The sequence below is a fragment of the Alligator mississippiensis genome, chromosome 10, assembly GCF_030867095.1.
Source record: "Alligator mississippiensis isolate rAllMis1 chromosome 10, rAllMis1, whole genome shotgun sequence".
In the NCBI taxonomy this organism is placed as follows: domain Eukaryota; kingdom Metazoa; phylum Chordata; order Crocodylia; family Alligatoridae; genus Alligator; species Alligator mississippiensis.
This window is the reverse complement of record NC_081833.1, coordinates 45577741-45597361: the sequence shown is the minus strand read 5'-3', so window position 1 is coordinate 45597361 and position 19621 is coordinate 45577741. Positions and strand designations below refer to the sequence as shown.

General features: G+C 44.4%; 1 protein-coding gene across 1 annotated transcript in view; it reads right to left on the bottom strand.

Moving 5' to 3' along the window:
* SLC12A4 (solute carrier family 12 member 4) overlaps positions 1–19621 on the bottom strand; it is a 103555-nt gene that overhangs the window by 13359 nt on the left and 70575 nt on the right. The window contains exons 8-17 of the mRNA XM_006269310.4: positions 18235–18449; positions 16086–16250; positions 15888–15986; positions 14234–14291; positions 13533–13707; positions 11294–11412; positions 10344–10442; positions 9644–9763; positions 8789–8893; positions 1020–1188 (exon numbers count right to left, since the gene is read on the bottom strand). Coding sequence (XP_006269372.1) covers positions 1020–1188; positions 8789–8893; positions 9644–9763; positions 10344–10442; positions 11294–11412; positions 13533–13707; positions 14234–14291; positions 15888–15986; positions 16086–16250; positions 18235–18449 — 1324 coding nt within the window. The remainder of the gene's footprint in view (positions 1–1019; positions 1189–8788; positions 8894–9643; positions 9764–10343; positions 10443–11293; positions 11413–13532; positions 13708–14233; positions 14292–15887; positions 15987–16085; positions 16251–18234; positions 18450–19621) is intronic.

Here is a 19621-nt window from a genome sequence, read left to right as displayed (position 1 = left end):
ATGGCTTCATCAGCGACTTGGACGAGGGAGTGAAGTGTACTCTGTCCAAGTTTGTGGATGACACAAAACTGTGGGAAGAAGTGTACACGCCGGAGGGCAGGGAACAGCTGCAAGCAGACCTGGACAGGTTGGACAAGTGGGCAGAAAACAACAGAATGCAATTCAACAAGGAGAAATGCAAAGTGCTGCACCTAGGGAGGAAAAATGTCCAGCACACCTACAGCCTAGGGAATGACCTGCTGGGTGGCACAGAGGTGGAAAGGGATCTTGGAGTCCTTGTGGACTCCAAGATGAACATGAGTCGGCCGTGTGACGAAGCCATCAGAAAAGCCAATGGCACTTTATCACGCATCAGCAGATGCATGACGAATAGATCCAAGGAGGTGATACTTCCCCTCTATCGGGCGCTGGTCAGACCGCAGTTGGAGTACTGTGTGCAATTCTGGGCGCCGCACTTCAAGAGGGATGCGGATAACCTGGAGAGAGTCCAGAGAAGGGCCACTCGTATGGTTAAGGGCTTGCAGGCCAAGCCCTATGAGGAGAGACTAGAGAACCTGGACCTTTTCAGCCTCCGCAAGAGAAGGTTGAGAGGCGACCTTGTGGCTGCCTATAAGTTCATCACAGGGGCACAGAAGGGAATTGGTGAGGTTTTATTCACCAAGGCGCCCCCGGGGGTTACAAGAAATAATGGCCACAAGCTAGCAGAGAGCAGATTTAGATTGGACATTAGGAAGAACTTCTTCACAGTTCGAGTGGCCAAGGTCTGGAACGGGCTTCCAAGGGAGGTGGTGCTCTCCCCTACCCTGGGGGTCTTCAAGAGGAGGTTAGATAAGCATCTAGCTGGGGTCATCTAGACCCAGCACTCTTTCCTGCCTATGCAGGGGGTCGGACTTGATGATCTATTGAGGTCCCTTCCAACCCTAACATCTATGAATCTATAAAGTACTTTATTTTCCAGAAACCTTTTATAAAACCTTGCAAAGCATTTGCATACAATCTTTGGTATTTAAAACACTCACCTGTTCAGCAGCTTGGGCTTCTCCATAACTCTCCAGGAAATTCCCTTGGATTACAGTCCCTATGATAGTCAAACCTTTGCCAGCTTTCAGCTGAGAAGCAAATGTTAACAATCTAGGGTACTTGACATGCAAGTCTTCATCTAACTTCAGAAGCACCAACAACTGGGGCCTGGAGAAAAGGCAAGCAATCAGGATTATTATTTTGCAAAAATCTTCAGAACAAATTTGTATCTCTCATCACATTATGTATGTTTGAATGTTAATGCCGATACCAGCAGCAGTGCAGTACATTTTCTCTGTACTATATTTATTAGCAGTACTGTACTCTAATTGGTATTTCATTTCTTTAGACTCAAGCCAGCTTTGGTACTTTCTGGGGATTCCTCTTCTATGCCAGGGGTTTTCAACCTTTTTTAACAAGTATACCTCTTCTGTCTCAAAGTTTCAGCTCATTTACCCATTTATAGCTTTATATTTTGTTCTTGTTTTTAAAGGGGGGGGGGAGGAGGGGCGAAGCAGATTGAGGCCCCTGAAGTGATGCAAGGAGGGAGCCATGAGTGGCTCATCCGGGGATGTCAGGAGAGGGGGCTCCTGCTGCAGTTCGCAGCCTGGGAGGACAGGTGGGTCGTGTGCCCCCGAATCTGCCCATAGGGCAGAGCAGGCTGCTGCTGTAGGCTGGGGCCAGGACAGTGCCGGGCTCTTCCCAGCAAGGGTGTTGGGCTGGGGCTGCACTTGAGGCAGGCAGCAGTAGTGCTGGGAGGGAGGTTTAGAGAAACTACTGTGAATTCTGGAGTGACTGCAGCCCCTCCCATAGCCCCCTTCCCATAGGCCCTCAAGGTGAGAGTGGGAGTGGGGCTGGAGCAGGCGATGCACAGCCAGGGTGCGGTGCAGGGCTGAGCTACATGAGGGGGGAAGCTCCCACTGCTACATGCACCTCAGGGATGGCATGGCGAGCATGTGCCCCCAGATCCGTGCGCAGGGTAGGGCGGGTTGCTGCTGCAGGCTGGGGCCAGGGTGGTGCCAGGCTCTTCTTGGTTGGGGGCTGGACTGGGATGTGCTCAGGGCTGGCAGTGGGCAGCCGCATTGGGAGAGGGCTGTGGGAGAGGCTGCAGCCACCCCAGAATTCACCGTAGTCCCCCCAATTCCCCTCGCAGCACAACCCAGACCAACACCCCCACCGGGAAGAGCCCAGTGTTGCCCCAGTCCCAGCCCACAGCAACAGCTCTCCTTGGGGGCACTCTCCCCCATGCCCTCCAGGTGTGTGTGCAGTGGCAGGAGACACCCCAACCCCAGACAAGCTGCTTGCAGCTCTATCTCATTCTCTGCCCCAGCTGTGCAGCGCCTGCCCTACCCCACTCCCTTCCTCACCGCTGGGACCTATGGGATTGGGGCTATGGCAGGGACTGCAGCCACTCCAGAATTTGCCATTGCCCCCCCAGCCCCCGCTCCCACCACTGTTGCTGTCCACCCCATGGCCCAGCCCCCACACCGGAAAAAGCCCAGCGCAGCTCTAGCCCACAGAGGCAGCCTGCCTTGCCCTGTGTGCAGATCCAGAGGCACCCCCCCATGCCCTCCTGGGGGTGCACGTAGTGGCAGCTGGGAGGAGAGGCTCAACGGGGGGGTTCACACATGGCGGCCACCACTAGCAGCCACCACCGCCACTCTTGGCCATGCACCACACCCTACACCGCTGTCCCACAGGCGGTAGCATGTGCAGCTCTGCGGGCTGCTGACGGGCCTCATGTCTGGCCAAACATGTGCCACCAGGGGGTGGGAATAGAATGTACTTCCTCTCTCCCCCGCCATTCAGACCCTTGTGGCTCTGTGGGAAGAAGGTGGCCATGGCGCCTCCTCACCATCAGCTATTGGCTGAGGGTGGTGGCTCAGCAGCCAATCAGGAGAGCAAGCTGGGGTGGGAGCAGGAAGCACCATGATATGCTGTGTGGGGCTGGAGGTGCCTGGTGTGCCCCTCCCCCTCCCTCTCGTAAGAGGCAAAGTGTGGGAACGGGCCAGGGAGATGCTGCCACACCCCAAGGCATACTCCATCCCCTCCCACCCACCCACCCGCACTCCCGACCACCTTTCTAAGCACCCCTCGGAGTACTTATACTCCCAGTTGACCACCTCTGTTTTATGCAGTTTTGAACTTAGTATTAAAAAAAATTCACGTACTCAGTTTAAGAGATGTGCATTAGTACTTTACTTACATGGGAGGATTTTCATGGATCTGCCCAATGTTTGTAGATTACATACATTATTTATGCAGTAAGATGGTATAACTATTGTGTACCAAACCCATGGAAATTAAGAACATTCAAAATAGACAAGTGGTTTCTACCTACTTGCTGCATGCATCTTGAATGACAGCACTAGGCAGTCATTGTTTTTCTTTTCCCAGAACTCAAAATATGGTAACAATATCACTATGAATTTTAAGACAGTTTGTTTTATTTAAGGTATGTCACAAACCCCACTATAATTCAAATTGTTTCTTGAGTTTGTTTTCCTAATATGGCTCATGTAGTCTCAATGGAGAAGGGACAGTAAGCTGTATTCATCTATATGAACCTTGTGTTTATATGCATTGTGGTATTTGATATCAAATGTATTTCTTATAAGTTATAATAAGACCAGAATTGCATACTGAGTTTCACAGCTGGAAGAGGCTCAAAGACTAAATGCCTGAAAAGAGGTAGTGGGGAAATTAAATGAGACAATGTCTTTGGGATATATCTGAAAGGATAAAAATATTCTCCTAGTCATACTTAAACCAGGAAAGATTTTTAGTCTGATAAACATGCACCTTTGGGTGGGGCAGGAAGTTACAGGCATAGTGTGGACTCTCCAAGAATCCAATGGTAACATATGTAAGTGGACAGATAAGAAACAATACTTAAGCCTGGAGAGCAAGTCTTTGTCTTTAGTTTTCCCAGCCACAGGGAAATACTAGAGTCCCTCAGCTGGTGGGCTGAGTAACAACTGCATTCTTGGATGTAAGAGGCAGGGTAAGAACAGGTTACTGTTCTAATATTTCCTTTTGTTTGTTTATTCTTATATCCCTGTCTATGTCTTAACATATGGTTACAGATTTCTTACATTTTCTCTTGTTTTTAAAATAAATCTTTTTGTTATTTTTTACAACCCACCTATTGTCAGGCAGGTCTCTTCCAAGGAAGGGGAAATCTGTCTTTTGTGAGCAGGTGACCAGAAAACAGTGTGATTTTTCTACCTGGAAAACCCCCTCTGCTAAGAGCTGGCAAAGACCTTGGTGAGGCAAGTAAAGATGATGCACCATGGGTCAGGGAAGTGACCTCTGGTGCATCTCATTCTGTTCTCAACAGTCAAGCAGCAGACAGAAGAGAGGGACTGAAGAGTAACCCTGAAAGTGTGACAAGGCCCCAGGAGTATACCTCTGGGATTGGGATATGTCACAAGGTAGGCTTCTACTCCTCTGAAAAGGCAGCAGATTGCTTGGTAAGCCTGTAACATATTTCTAGTTTAGAGGCTGAGGTGTGCTATGAACAGCAGTGATGAGAGAGGAAAGTGTACATATGCAACTTTCAGTTAATTAGGATTTCTTACCCCATTGTGACTTGCTTTTTCTGGTTACCAACTGTAGAATTGTTTTTCCCGCGCAAAATTCACTTGGCCTATGTGATCTAGTTTTAAGCTTATAAAACAGATGAGATCAAGAGAAGTCACTCTTGGCCACTAACCCAGCTTTTAAAGCTGGAACCACAGCAAGCAACCTCTCTGCAGTAGTACTACAAAGCGTAAGGGTCCCTGGATCCCTGCAGCACTGAACTTATGTTACCTCCAGCCCCTGAACTTATGCAGAGCCTGGGCAAAGACTCTATGACCAAAGGCAAGAAAAGGCACACAATATGGCTAGTTTTTCATACTCACTATACATAAGTTCCTGCACATCAATTCCCATTTAAAAGACAGGCACTTAAACCTCACTGGCTCTTAAACTGCTATAATATCCTTTCAGGGGAGGAAAATTCTGCAAGACTTGACAGGTGTCCACTCACCGGCCTACAAAAAATGCAGACGGCACCCTGTCACAGTCATTTAACTTGAATATGGTCCAAATATCCACAAGGAAAACTATTATGTATGAGATGGAAAAGAAAATCAGAAATTGTAATGAAAGCTGGAAACCATTCACAAACATAAAGGAATGTTGTCCTTAACACCAGATAAAGATAATGAAGAGACAGGTAAAACAAAATTATAAATTGGAAAATCCAGAGGAAAATTAAAGAACTCTGTCAAATGTATGTGTGCATGAGCACAAGAGAAATTATGCACCTAAATTTTCCCTTAAAAGAATGTTGCCCCCCCTCTCCTCTCCCTCTCCTCCCCCCCCCACCTGCAGAACAGCCAATACCCTAGTGGTTGAGACACATCAGGATTGTAGGAGATCTAAGTTAAAGTTCCTACTTTTCATAGATTCATAGACATCAGGGCTGGAAGGGACCTCAGAAGATCATCGAGTCCAGCCCCCTGCCCCGGGGCAGAAAGTCAGCTGGGGTCACAGGATCCCAGCAAGATAAACATCCAATTGACTCTTAAAGGCCTTGGGGGCTCGGACAGTAAAGTAGTTCTTCCTTATGTCCAGCCTGAAACGGTCTTGTAGGAGTATGTGACAGTTTGACCTTGTCATCCCATGGGGCGCTGGTGAACAAGCATTCTTCCAGATCCTGATGCATACCCCTTATATACTTATAGGCAGCCACCAGGTCCCCCTGGAGCCTGAGCTTTTCCAGGCTGAAGAGTCCCATAGCTCTGAGCCTCTCATCATAAGACCTGTTTTTCTGCCCTCTGATCATACACGTGGATCTCCTTTGGACTCTCTCAAGCTTCTCCACATCCTTTTTAAATTGTGGATCCCAAAATTGGATGCAGTACTCTAGCTGCAGTCTCACCAAGGCTGAGTACAGTGGGAAGATGACATCCTGGGATTTGCCAGAGAAGCATCTATGGATGCAAGCCAGAGTTTTGCTCGCTTTGCTGGCTGTAATACCACATTGGTGGCTCATATGCATCTTGTGGTCAATCATGACCCCCAAGTCCCTTTCAGCTGTGGTGCTAGCAACAGCAGCACTGCCAAGCCTATAAGCATGCTGCAAGTTTTTCTTCCCAAGGTGGAATAACTTGCATTTTTCCGCGTTGAAGGCCATCAGGTTTTCATCTGCCCATTTTCTGAGCCTGTCAAGGTTGGCCTGGATTGCTATCTTGTCCTCAGGTGTGGACGCTTTACCCCAAAGTTTGGTGTCATCAGAAAACTTGGCCAGTCTGCTTCTGACACCAATGTCCACATCATCAATGAAGATGTTGAAAAGAACAGGCCCAAGGACAGAGCCTTGGGGGACTCCACTTGTCACGGCGCACCACAGTGATTGACTTCCATCAACTACCACTCTCTGGGTCCGACCACGAAGCCAATTCCCCAGCCAGCGGGCTGTGATGTAGCCGAGGCTGCAGTTGGCCAGTTTTTCTATAAGACAATGGTGGATACCAGATAGAAAGCTTTTTTAAAGTCAAGATATATGACATCAATCACTTCTCCCTTGTCCAGGTGATATGTCACCTGGTCATAGAAGACGATGAGATTGGTCAGGTAAGACCTACCCACAACAAACGCATGCTGGCTATCCCTCAAGAAGTTGCCTTCAGCCAGTTTGTCAAGAATGGTCTCTTTGATGATTTTTTCCAAGATCTTCCCCAGGACAGAGGTCAGGCTGATGGGCCTGTAGTTCCCTGTTTCTCCCTTTCTTGAAGACAGGCACCACATTGGCCTTCTTCCAATCTTTGGGCACTTCACCTGAGCGCCACAAGTTCTCAAAGATCTGTGCCAGTGGCAGAGGTATGCTGCTTGCCAGCTCCTTATGTACCCTGGGGTGTAAGCTGTCTGGCCCAGCTGACTTGAAGGTCTCCAGCCTCTCAGGGTGTTCCTTCACATGTTCAACATTGATCTCCCTCACTTTGGCCATCCCATACTGTATTGAGCAGGGCCATCCCTTGGGGCTGGTGAAAAACTGATGCAAAATACTCATTAAGCAGGTTGGCTTTTTCCTGGGTGTCGGTTGTCAGTTGACCCATATGGTTTAGCAGGGGTCCAATGTTACCCTTGCTTTTCCTCCGGCTCCTCGCATATCTAAAAAAGAACTTTTTATTGTTCTTCATGTGTGTAGCCAGTTGGCATTTAGTCGCAGCCTTGGCTTTCTTGGTTCGCTCCCTACAGGTCCGAACCAGGGCAGAGTACTCCTCCTTTGGGGTGGATCCAGCCTTCCATCCTTTATAGGTCTTTCTTTTTAGATGCAGGAGGTCCACTAGTTCCCTGAAGAGCCAAGGTGGCTGCTGTGATCTTTTGCTGCCTTTCCTCCGAGACGGAATACATTGCTTGATCTTCCAGGATCGCTCCATTGAGGAGCAACCACTTTTCCTAAATTCCCTCCTCCTTTTTGGGTCATGGTCCCTTAGGGCCTCGCCAACAAGCCTCTTGAGCTTGTGAAAGTCAGCTTTCCTGAAGTCAATGACTTCTGCTTTGCTGACTGACTTGCCAGCTTTATGGTGGATGGTGAAGATGATCAGCTCATGGTCACTGTCTCCCAGCTTCCCTTCAATCATTAGGTCACTGATTAAGTCATCCCCTGTTGCCAGTACCAGGTCAAGCAGTGCTTTGCCTCTCATTGCTCCATAGACTTCTTGAGTCAGATAGAGCTCATCCACACATGAGGAAGCTTTGCAACTGTTCGGATGTGGCCGAGTGCTCTTCCCACGAGATGTCTGGGTAGTTGAAATCTCCCATGGCAACCATGCACCGGGAACATGCAGCCTCAACCAGTTCCCTGGCAAATTCCTGGTAAGTTCTTGATCCTGGATAGGAGGTCTGTAATAGACTCCCACCACTGTGTCCCCTGTGCCTTGTTTGCCAAGGATTTTGACCCAGAGAGTCTCTAATCATCCCCCCCGGGTGTCAATGTCATCTTTCCTTGACATAGAGAGCTATCCCACCACCCTTTTTGTCCTCACACTCTCTCCTGTACAAGGTATAGCCGTCTATACCTGTGGCCCAGTCATAGGTGAAGTCCCACCAGGTCTCCATTATCCCTATGATATCGTAATCCTTTTTGTTGAGCAGGAGGGCCAGTTCCTCCTGTTTGTTCCCCAAGCTCCTGCCATTGGTGTACAGGCATGTAAATAAGTGTCTCACTGGGGGCCTTTGCCTTCCCTACGGATCGCTCTGGAGCTGGGGTAGAGTGCCTTAGCCTGCTGGGTTTACAAAAGCTGCCCAGTGGGCCTGCAGTGGCGGTACTCCCCCCCATCCCCTGGCGGGCTCAGTTTAAAGCCCAGTCGAGCAGGTCAGCAAGTCTGGCTGAAAAGAGCCTCCTCCCCAGTAGAGTGAGGTGTAGGCCGTTTCTTCCCAGCAGACCACTGCCTCCCTCACCAAAGAGCGGGCTGTGATCATGGAAGCCAAAGCCTTCACAATGATACCAGCGCTGCAGTCTCTGGTTGACTACCTCGACCTGTCTCTCCCTCCTCAGCCCATGACCCACATCCGGGAGGAGCGAGGAATAGACCACCTGCACCCCCAGCCCCCTAAGCCCGCTCCCACAGCCCTGTAGTCTCTCATGACCCGGCAGCAAAACTATTTTTCAGGATCAATCTAATCTTTGCATGTAATCAATGTATTGTTTTAGACACTATACACAGGCCTAAAAGCTGGGCAATGGCTGCATTTTACATATCAAAATGAATACCTCCAGTTTTTGGTGTGAGGAGGCCCTTCTTCCAGTCGGAGCAAGGCATATCTGGCTGCACTGAGTGACAGACCTCGGATACCATCACCCCATTCTTTCTCTGCACTATAAAGAACACAAATGTTAGAAATTAGATTATTTTAACATTGCTCAATTTCCCGGCTATGGCAGGAAAATTGGTTATTTTTCAACAAGCTTATGGTTGTGGTACCTATAATGTATGGAAAGGTAAATTTATTTCAAGCAAATGTAAAGGTAGGGCCTAAAGTTTTTTAGCCTACAATTTATTAAAAGAAAGAAAAAACTTCTCAGTGAACGAGATCTCCCACATACATAGACAACACAAGTTATGAAAGTGAAATTATATGGGCAAACTACCAGTCTGATACCATGTTATAACAGTTTACTGTATTCCAAGCAAAGTTTCAGAGTTTAGCATGCTGGCTCCCTTACTCCCATTATAATGGGTCAACCCTTCTGACCTGACCAATTTATAAACCATAAAGGCTGGGAGAACCAGCCATTTGGAGAGGCCTACCCATAGGCTTCCTTTGTTGCCAGTAATGTAAGTCAAGAAAGTAAACAGCAGCCAGGAAACAGATGGACAAAGGGGCCTCCAAGTTCTGTGGTCAAATTTCTAGGGGTACCCTGCAGATGCGTATAAAGGAAATCTTTTAAAGCCTTCCTTTGCAAAGTGGCTGCAAAAATACTCTAACAAAGAAAAAACATTCCATGACTCTGCCATGATCCCAAGGCTACGACAATCCATGCACTAAATGTTAAATCTAAAGATAGGTTACTAAAAAAAAGAAATATGTTGTTTTCTCCTTATCCCATTCTATTAGAAACACTTACCCTTGATATTCAATGTACTTGTAAATCATGCCCGCAATAAGCATAGCCACCAGAGCATAATACCAGGATGAAATGAACATCAATGCAAGACAAATACTCATGCCTAAAAATGACAATGCCCTAAAAACAAAAACAAAAAATATTGGCAAGTATTTGGGGGTTGGAGGGCTAAAAGCAAATGCATTGTTTTTGTTCCTTTCCCCTAAAAGGTTTTTTCATCCTCTGATTTTTTTATGAACTAAACGACAGCAAAATACACTCTATCCACTCCTCCTCATCACTGTTGCAATACTCTATTGTACGAATGGATACTCTCGCTACCTTAAACATCTTAATTCTGATCCACACTAAACACCACAGGATTTTCTTCCTGCATCCCCTTCACACTACCAGATAGTAGGAAGAACTTATGTGAATCATAAATGATCCTTCCTCAATCTCTGCAGCCTCAAGACATGGCATCATTGTTTCATTTTGCCAAACACCCTAACATGATCAGAGGGACTATTTCTCATGCTGGGTGCCAGGATAAACTATAGAACTAAAGCTGCATTTTATATCTCTATCCAGAAGAAGAGACCACTTAATCACCCCCTCTCCCCTACAAGGCTCCTGCACTTATATGGAGGGTTGGCATTCTTCCATACACACTAAGGAATATGGGCTAGAAAAAAAAAAGCAGACCAACTCATTTGCTTACCAATGGTAGTATTTAAATCGGGGCCGCCAATTTGGAGTTCTAAGAAGGGTTTGTACTGCACATGCCAGATTAACAAAAAGGTAACACATCAAGAAAAACCTAGGGAAGGAACAATTTAGTAAACACATTCAGAATTTTTTTATGCAGACTGTGTCTGTGAAGGTCTGAGTGTCTCTCTCTCTCTCATACACAAATAACACAATCAGCCTTGTTAATGATGCTAAACCTCTAACCAATCCAAGTCTGGCAAAAATAACATCCACTCACAAGCTAAGGGCACAAATTACACATAAAATGGTATAAGGGACTGGAAACTGGTTCAAATCTGTAACACAACAGATGTTCATTGCACATAAATAACTTTCAAAATGGCCCAAACCAGTTTAAGATAAACCTAGATGGGTATAGTATCAGCCATAACTGATTTAGGCTAAATAGTTTTATTGAACATCTGTCTCAGATCCACTCCAGATTCAAGTTAACTCACAGTCCCCCAGCATCTCAGGATGCCTTGCACCTCTCCCACAATCCCTCCTTGCAGGGTGAGCGGGCTAGCCATGGCCTAAGCTGTCTGCTCCAGCTGAGAAGGGAGGCATGCTCTAGAGTCCCCCAGCTTTTGGCCTGGGCCACTGCAGGCATGTGGCTGCATTTCCAGAATCAAAAGTGAATGTCTATTCACTTGCTTATTGATTCAATCCCATGAAGCTTAGACTAAATTGCAAAAATGGAATCAATTCAGCCTCGTTCTTTTTGACATCTGTACTTAGCCACAATGCACTCCACAGGCAAGAGACTTTACATGTGAATGTAGCTGGACATCAGGATGATTATTTTATTAAGCAAATGGATCTTATGTTCCAGTCACAACTTTCTAAAAATCAATACAAGTAGCACAACTCTAAAAGCAGATCCTATTTATGTTGTGATTCATATATAAAACTGACACTTACATTGAGAGAATTGGAGCTACCATGTCCAGGGAAGCTATAAGAATTCCCAGTTCAGCAATTAATGCTGTTAGCAGAAGGGCCCATGTTGGTTCACCATTTGCTTTCCCGTGACCAAAAACCTGAACAAAAAGAAAACAGGGATATTTACTGACTTGTACTATAACATTTGATACTTTGTTCAATGTTGCATTGCTTATAAGTGGTTTTAATAATGACTGAAAATAGCCTGTATTTTTTACCTCAGCAGGATTTGCTTTATGTTTTCATCTTTCATTTAAAAAGTAGGACAGGGTCCAGCTAATTTCAATCCCTCTCTCTTGGCCACTGAATTAGATGCTGGACTTGTTAATAAAGACACCAAACAACCATCCAAGTCCTTCTTTAAAAAACACACTTTTCCATTAAAATGTTGCTTTTTTAAAAGACCATTCAGGTAACAATATTGAAAATATAAAATATTTGTCCCATTCTTTCTCCCAGTTTCTAGGGGAAAAAGAGAATGTTTCCTTCCTGCTTTGGGAATTGTTAAGTAAAAGGGGTAGCCTGCACACAGCAAGCAACAACTAAAAGTAGCTACTGCTTCAATATTTGCTTCTCAGTTTTGGTAAAAGGGGATTTCTTCCTAATTCTTCAGGAACAGTGGTAGAGAATGGTTATTGAGTAGAGGAACTGAAGTACGTCCCTCTTGGGACTGCTCTCTGATGGCACAGGCTGTCACCTGATACTTAACAGAAGCCTGAGAAGAAAACATTAAAGCAAGATTATCAGCTCTTTCAAAGTCCCCATGCTTTAAAGTGTTCAATACAAACAATTCCCAGTGCTTGGCTAGGGAATTTACTAACCAATCCCTCCTAAAATTCTTCTTGACTATATGTTTTTAGTGTTGTAGTGTCTCACATAGCTTTAATCATGATTCTCCTGTAGCACTTAAACATGGAGATCTTTTGATCTCCTTTCTTCCAAATTTTTGTACAGACCTAATTTTTCTCACCTTTATTTATTTAACCAAAAATATGTCTCTCAGATTCTAGCCTTATTGAAGTGTTTCAGCTTCTGTATTATGGTAATAAACATTTAAAGAGAAACAGCAAAACCAGCACAAAATATAAACAGGCTTCACTAGGGTTTTCACATTGGTCAAATTATTTCTTCCAGCTTGTGCTTTCAGTTCTTGTATCAACTTCCACTTTCATGTCTCAATTGTCTTTCTGAGTAATGGCCATTGACTCTAAAACAGTTCCTTATTCATGGGCCCCTTGCAGATGTTAATATAGTCATATGACTGGGATCGGAGGAATTCTATACCCGATCACACATCCGGCCACAACAGATATGAATGGCAGGAAGCATGGCTTTTTGGAACTGGGGGATAAAATTCCTCTGATCCCAGTTGCATGGTCTGCCTCTACCTGCAGCAACTTGAAAGACTGACCTCTCCCCAGTAGGCTCACAGCAAAGCAGGACCTTAATAAAGTACTCTGTAAAAGTCCTGGGGTGCCAGGAACCCAACGTCAGGGAGAAGCTCCTCATCATTTCAGGCTCAGAGGAGAACAGAAACTTAAACTTGGGATTCTGCTACCCACTGGGGCCCAACTGCATATCTACATTTTAAATGAGCCAAAGCAGTAGGAGTCTGACATAAGGGAGTCTTCCTGGTCTCAGGTTCTCTGGGCCCGAGACATTTAAAAGGCTTACTGTAGCCCAAAAGCACCACTGGCAGCTTCCCACAGGCTAACATGCTTAAAAGGTTCACATGCAGCTGGGCTGCGCACACTGCTCCTGGATGCCTATATGGCATATGCTGAAAAATAAGCATGATACAAACCAACCACAAAGATGTTCTGTGTTACACGGGAACATCTTTGTGGTTGGTTTGGCATTTTATTGCATCTTAAAAACCATGTATATGGCACATACTACATTTATTGTGTAATTAACATGTTAATCACATAAAAATTGCAGTCTGCCAGGGGTCTTGGTTTCCATCATTAACTTAATCACTTTATGCTTCTCTACACAAAGCTGCCTATGTTATGTGTGCATAGTCCTCAACATTTTATCACTCTCAGATGATCTGCTGACTGAAGTATCAAGTTTATGGCATATGCAAATTCGGATCTCCTTCTTCCAGTCTCTAGGAATATAACTTCTTGTGGTTGGCTAGGCCACAGGGTGAATGGTATCTGCATACAGCAAAAAAACAAAAAACAAAATAGCCCCCATTTTAATATATACTAACCCAGAGGAAAGGAATAATGTTGTCCTTGGCTATGGCTTGTAGCAGTCGTGGGGCTCCAGTGAGGCTCTGTAAACCTGCTCCACAGGTAGAGAAGAAGGACCCTATCACAATGACCCAAGGTGAGGGCCAAGAGAGTGTGCCCACAACTAAGTTCTTGTTCACTGCATCACCATATCTGTAAAAAACAAATGCCAGCCATTCTGACTTCATTTTAAGGGAAACTTTTTTATTACTGCATTTGCTTTCATTTGAGTATATTTTTTAAAGATTTTATTTAAACAAAACTGAATGTTTTCTTGAAGAGAAACTCTAGTATGAGGAATATTCCTAAATACTTCAGACTTCCACATCAATTTGTTGTGCCTATCACTTAGTTATCTGAGCACTACTTTGCATCCTTCCCTGGTGAGAAGCAATTTGTAATACAAACTGAGCTGTACTGATAAAGCCCTGACTAGCAATGTTCTTCAGATTTCTTTCCCTGAGCTTTTTAGACATATAACTGCCACTGTTAAACACAGAATACTTAATACAATCCAATATCAGGCATTCCAAAATAGAGCAATAGTGATGGTGGATCATTTCAGACTGTAGCCTTCTGGCAAACTAAGTGGACAAGCAGAAAAATACAAAAAAACAGGGAATAATCTTCTCCCACCACAAAACATGCTAAAATGGTAAAATAGTTCATGGTTACTTACTTATCTCTAAGAACCACACCCTCTAAGCAGGCTCCAAATAATACCACACAGCTGAAGTCTTGGATACAAAATATGTTAAGGAAAGTAGGTGTTTATTATTATGGCTGCAATAAATTCAAACAAATTTTAAACCAGTGATTTCAAATATGGTAGGGGTTTAATTCCTAAGCTACACACAACACCTGTAAACAATTTCAGCTTGCTGGTTAAACCACTGTTTAACTCTCAATAAGGCATAACACCAGACATTAGATCCTAGGACCTTTCACAGTTGTTTTTCTTATTTTATGTTTTTAAGAAGATTGAAAGAGCCTGACTTAGTCCTAAAAGTTTTTCTAGGTTATGAACCTTCCAGTGGATGGCATATAAATGTCTAGCTATGAAGAGAGTCATCCAGCAGATAAAGCTTCAATTATCTAGAAAGAGAAGAAAGAGAGAGGAAGGAGGGGGGAGAAACAGGGAGAGAAAGGGAGGGAAAGGCAAGGAGAGGGAGAGAGAGGAAGAGAGGGAGGGAAGAGAAGGAGAGGGAAATGCAGCTGTAACATAGCTCCTAAGTGGAAATGACAATTTATATTTAACAGGAGAGCTGAAGGTATATAAAGATCTCCTGGTTGGAATAGTTCATTTTGTGCAAATTGGGCTCAGATAAAAGTTAGAACAGTCTCCTGTTCTGGAGGTTCCTTCTGGTTATGTTTCCTTCTGGTTATTATTTCATATTTCACAGGAGTCTGGGGTGATGGAAAGTTCTCCTGGGCAGGAAATTATCTTGTATTGAAGCAATTTGAGCTCTGTGAACATGCAGATTTCACTGGAAAAATGGGCAGGAGCCAGGGTGTCAGCTTTCTTAATATACCTTCAGCTCTCCTGTGAAATATGAATTTTCATTTCTACCTAGGAACAATTTTATAATCTTTGCTTTCTCCTATGCCTGAAGAAAGGTGATTGTGCCCAAAAGCTTGCAAATAGAACATTTTTTTTTGCAAATATCTAGTTGGTCTAATAAAAGATATCACCACTTCCACAAGTTCTGATTCCTAAGATAGCTAGCACACTGGGGGCTATAAAATTCCATTGCTACCAGCCTTATATCTTTTGATTTCCCTTTTAATGCATTCTTTACCCCTTCCTCTTTTCTACTGCTGAACATTTGTCTCAAATATATAAAACAGCAACTGCATCTTGATCCCTGGCCATCTTTCAGCCTTTTCCATGCCCTTTCCATTACTAAACACTCACTTTATGTGAAAGAGAACACAGAATCCCCACACTTTACTAAAAATAAAAGACTTGTTTCTTTTAGAAAAAGGAACTAAAATTCAGAGATTCTTTTATTTAAAGTCTTTTCCAATCTTAATGGCTGTCCCTGTTTCTTATGAATGTCTTCAGCTTTCAGCCAACCTAAAATGCCACAGAGTCCATGAGTTTGCTTTAATCAAATGGCAAAGAGCAGAATCCAGAAATTAAAGTAGAATGTTGTGGGAAAGAGGCACAGATTTTGAATATTTTCAGCTGAACCAGAGAGCGGAGTTTTACTGACATGTGATGTTTATAGTGGTATTTTAGTCCTCACAGTACAATGAACTAGGAGCACAATAAAAGTTCAACTGGGTCATTTAGAATGTGTTAAAAATCTATTCTAATTTTAAAAGGATACAGACTAATGATGTGGTGATGATAGCAAGAATTGTTCCAACAGGAATAGATTTTTGTGCATCTTTGAGGTCTCCTGATCTGTTTGAACCAGCCATGATCCCTACACAAACATTAAGTTTAAGTAAAATATATTTAGTAACAAAAAGAGCAAAGAAAAATATAAAAAGCCTACAAATGTGTCTCTTTCCAGTATTCTCACCAGTCACTGAAGGGAAGAAGATGCCAACTAGGACGGTGAAGGAAGTGGCTATATCAGAAAGCACATAAAGATGAAGATTGCTTTTCAGCCCAGGTACATCAAGTGATGAGTGAACAGCTTTCTCCAGTATTTCGCCTTTCTCCAAGTAATTGCTCCACAGGTTATCTGACATGAGGAAATGATATCACAGGAACAGAGCAGGAAAGAAAAAAAGAGAGAAAGGTTAACACAAACATGTTTTTATTACCAGACATTTAGGACACATGATTACAAACCCAACTTACTAAGTGATATGCTCAAAGCAGCACAGTCCTTGGTTCAAAGACTGAAATCTAATGAGTTACAATAATTTCAACACTAGATACACTCAGCTTCCAAAACAGAAAAAAAAATTATAGGCTGTATTTTCCTGCCAATCTGACAATAATTACAACTATCTTCAAATTATCACCAATAAATAAGACTAGAAGGGTTTATATTTTGATTGTATTCATTCACCAAATGCAATTTCATTTTTATTTGCCACATGGATACAACTTATGTAGCCAATACAAGATAAATGCAATACTGCCACACAAATCAAATAAAACAGCATCCATATACATAAGAACTAAGGAAACCTGAAGAGGTAGGATTGACCAGTTTTCTGCCCAAAAACCAATTTATTCTTTAGGAAGTAGAAAAATTATGGCACTGCATTGATTTGCATTTAAATATGTTTTGACACTGCATGGAATACGCACTGTATCTATTTTAGAAGCTGTGTTAATGTTTCTTGTGAAAATGAGGACACCTGTACCCTTTAAAATTTAAAACTGATTTATTTTCTATTTTCATAGCATCATAGAAAATTAGGGTTGGAAGGGACTTCAGGAGGTCATCTAGTCCAACGGTCTGCTCAAAATGGGACCATCCCTAACTGTATCATCCCAGCCAAGGCTTTATCTAGCCTGGCCTTAAAAATTTGCCTTCAGAATAGAGATTCTACCATCTCTCTACGTAACCTGTTCCGTGCTTTACTACCCTTCTAGTGAGAGAGTTTTTCCTAATATCCAACCTAAACCTCCCTTGCTGCAACTTGAGACCATTGCTCCTTGTTCTGTCATCTATCACCACTGAGAACAGTCTAGCTCCATCCTCCTAAGAACCCCCCTGCAGGGAGTTGAAGGCAGCTATTAAATCCCCTCTGTCTTTTCTTCTCCAGACTAAATAAGCCCAGTTATCTCAGTCTTTCCTAATAAGTCATGTTCCCCAGCCCCCTCACCATTTTTGTTGCCCTCTGCTGGATTCTTTCCAATTTTTCCACATCATTTATGTAGAGGGGGGCCCAAAACTGGACACCATACTCCAGATATGGCCTTACTAGTGGTGAATAGAGGAGAATAATTGTAGAATCATAGACTCATAGGGCTGGAAGGGACCCCAAAGGAACATCAGGTCTAGCCCCCTGCATGAGCAGGAAAGACATCTGGGGTCAGGCGACCCCAGCCAGGGGACCATCCAGTCTTCTCTTGAAGACCTCTAGGGTAGGTGATTGCACCACCTCTAGGGGGAGCTTGTTCCATAGTCTGGAAAAAGTTTTTCCTAATGTTCAGCATGAAACTATCTTCCAGGAGTTTGTGGCCATTGTTTCTAGTTTTCTCCCAGGGTATCCTGGTGAACAGTTGTTCATTGAGCCCCAGATTTTATTCTAAAGCTCTGCTGCAAACTTGCAGAAAGCAGGGAAGTCAGTAGATCACTTTCATGCATATATTTCTATGTTCCTTCCATCTAAGATCTATTAAGCAAAATGCTCCTGCTGTGCTCTAATTCAGATCCTTCAACATTCTTTTGAAAGTAATATGGCATGTAATTTATCCTATGGTGCATTGTAGATGGTTTTCTTTTGAAAGATATCACATGTGCAGATCCAATTCAGTCATTTTTAGTGCACAAAAGCCAATCTTCTTATCAGAAAAGAAAACGAATAATACTATCTTTTCTTTAAAGGACTGTATCATTTGTCTTACCACAATTTTTTTTCACTGTAATTTGAATTAGTTAGTCTAGCCTCCCTCTGGCACCAGCATTGAGCAGAACAATCTTTTCCAGTTGCTCTGTTTGCCACTTAAGAGGGTTTCCTTTAATACAGCAGCACTTGCCATCATACCTTTTAAGATCCCACTTGCAGCTCCAGGAATTCCTGCTATCTCTGTAACATTGTTAAGCATAAAATATTCATCACAGTTATCAGTGGTAAAGTTTGAATTATGACAGAAGAGCTGCCAAAGCTTGGTGACTACAGTGATGTTGTCCACAACCATCGTTTTGGCACAAATATCAAACTGATCTCTTGACAGAGTCCTGTTGCCCAACATACAAATCCTGAAGGGGAAAGGAGAAAGTAATTTAGGATTCTGTGTTACACAAAGATGGCTGCTCCCAGCTGTAACTGGCCAGGTGTGCACCTATGGCAATCCCTCTTTTTACTTCCTGGCTTTGGAGGCTCCAGCAATGGGTAGCATGTAGCACTGGCGATGCATAGGGGGTGCACCCTCTGCAAAAAGGTGCTGCCAAAATTGCCAGTGGCGCCTGAGGGGGGGTCACTGCTCACAACCCCTCCCCCCTTGTCACCGACACTGCCAGCGGCGTCTGCGGGTGGTCCCCAATTGCTGTTGGCCACCACTGTAGGCACTGGCGGCATCTGCAGTGGTCAGGGCTCAGCGCCCCCCCTCCCCCCCCAACAGCACTGCAGCCGCCTGTGGGAGCTCGCCGCTTGCCACCGCCATGCTCCTACTGCCAACAGTGCCACTGCCACCTGCAGGAGCTTGCTGTGCCTCCCAACCTCTGCGGGCACATGGCAATCATGGTGTGTAGCTAGGAGATGATAGGAGATGTTACCTCATTTTATGCCACAGACACCCATGTCAAGCAGGCAAAAAGCCCTGCTTAACATGGTCCTTGACATGGTCCTTTTTTCAGCAGCAAAAAAACAGTATGACATCTCCCCCAGCAGCAGAGAGCTACACTGCTGCTCTACAAGCTACATTTCCTAGAATGTCATTAAATCATAGACACATGCTCTTGTGCCACAGCTGTTTGCCATGAGGTTGGAGCCAGAAAGTACATGAGGCAGCAGAGTGGGGCTGAGAGGCTGAGGCACCGCCCTTAGGCAGTAGCTTGAACTCATCCCCCTCTCACCCAACCATCTTTTTACACTACTTGTTACTCCACGCTGCTTCATACTTGGCAAAGAAGCAATTAAGGTAGATGAGCCCAACTGACTCCACTACATGAGAGGTAAGCAATATTTCTGGCTGTGGGCCAGAACGACCCACACTAGTCAGGAGGGAGGTGGGCACTAGGACCCAGTCACTGCTCCTGTCATGGCATCACAGAAAGAGTGCCTGCACCCAAAGCTCCCAAATAACTCTGCTCTGTAAAATTAACGGAGTTTGCCCCGGGAGTCATGTGGGGTCCTAAGGTGTGAGTTGCTCTTTGTGGGAGGGGAAACAGTAAAAGTGTTAATTTCCACCAAACCTTTCCTCAGCTCTGGA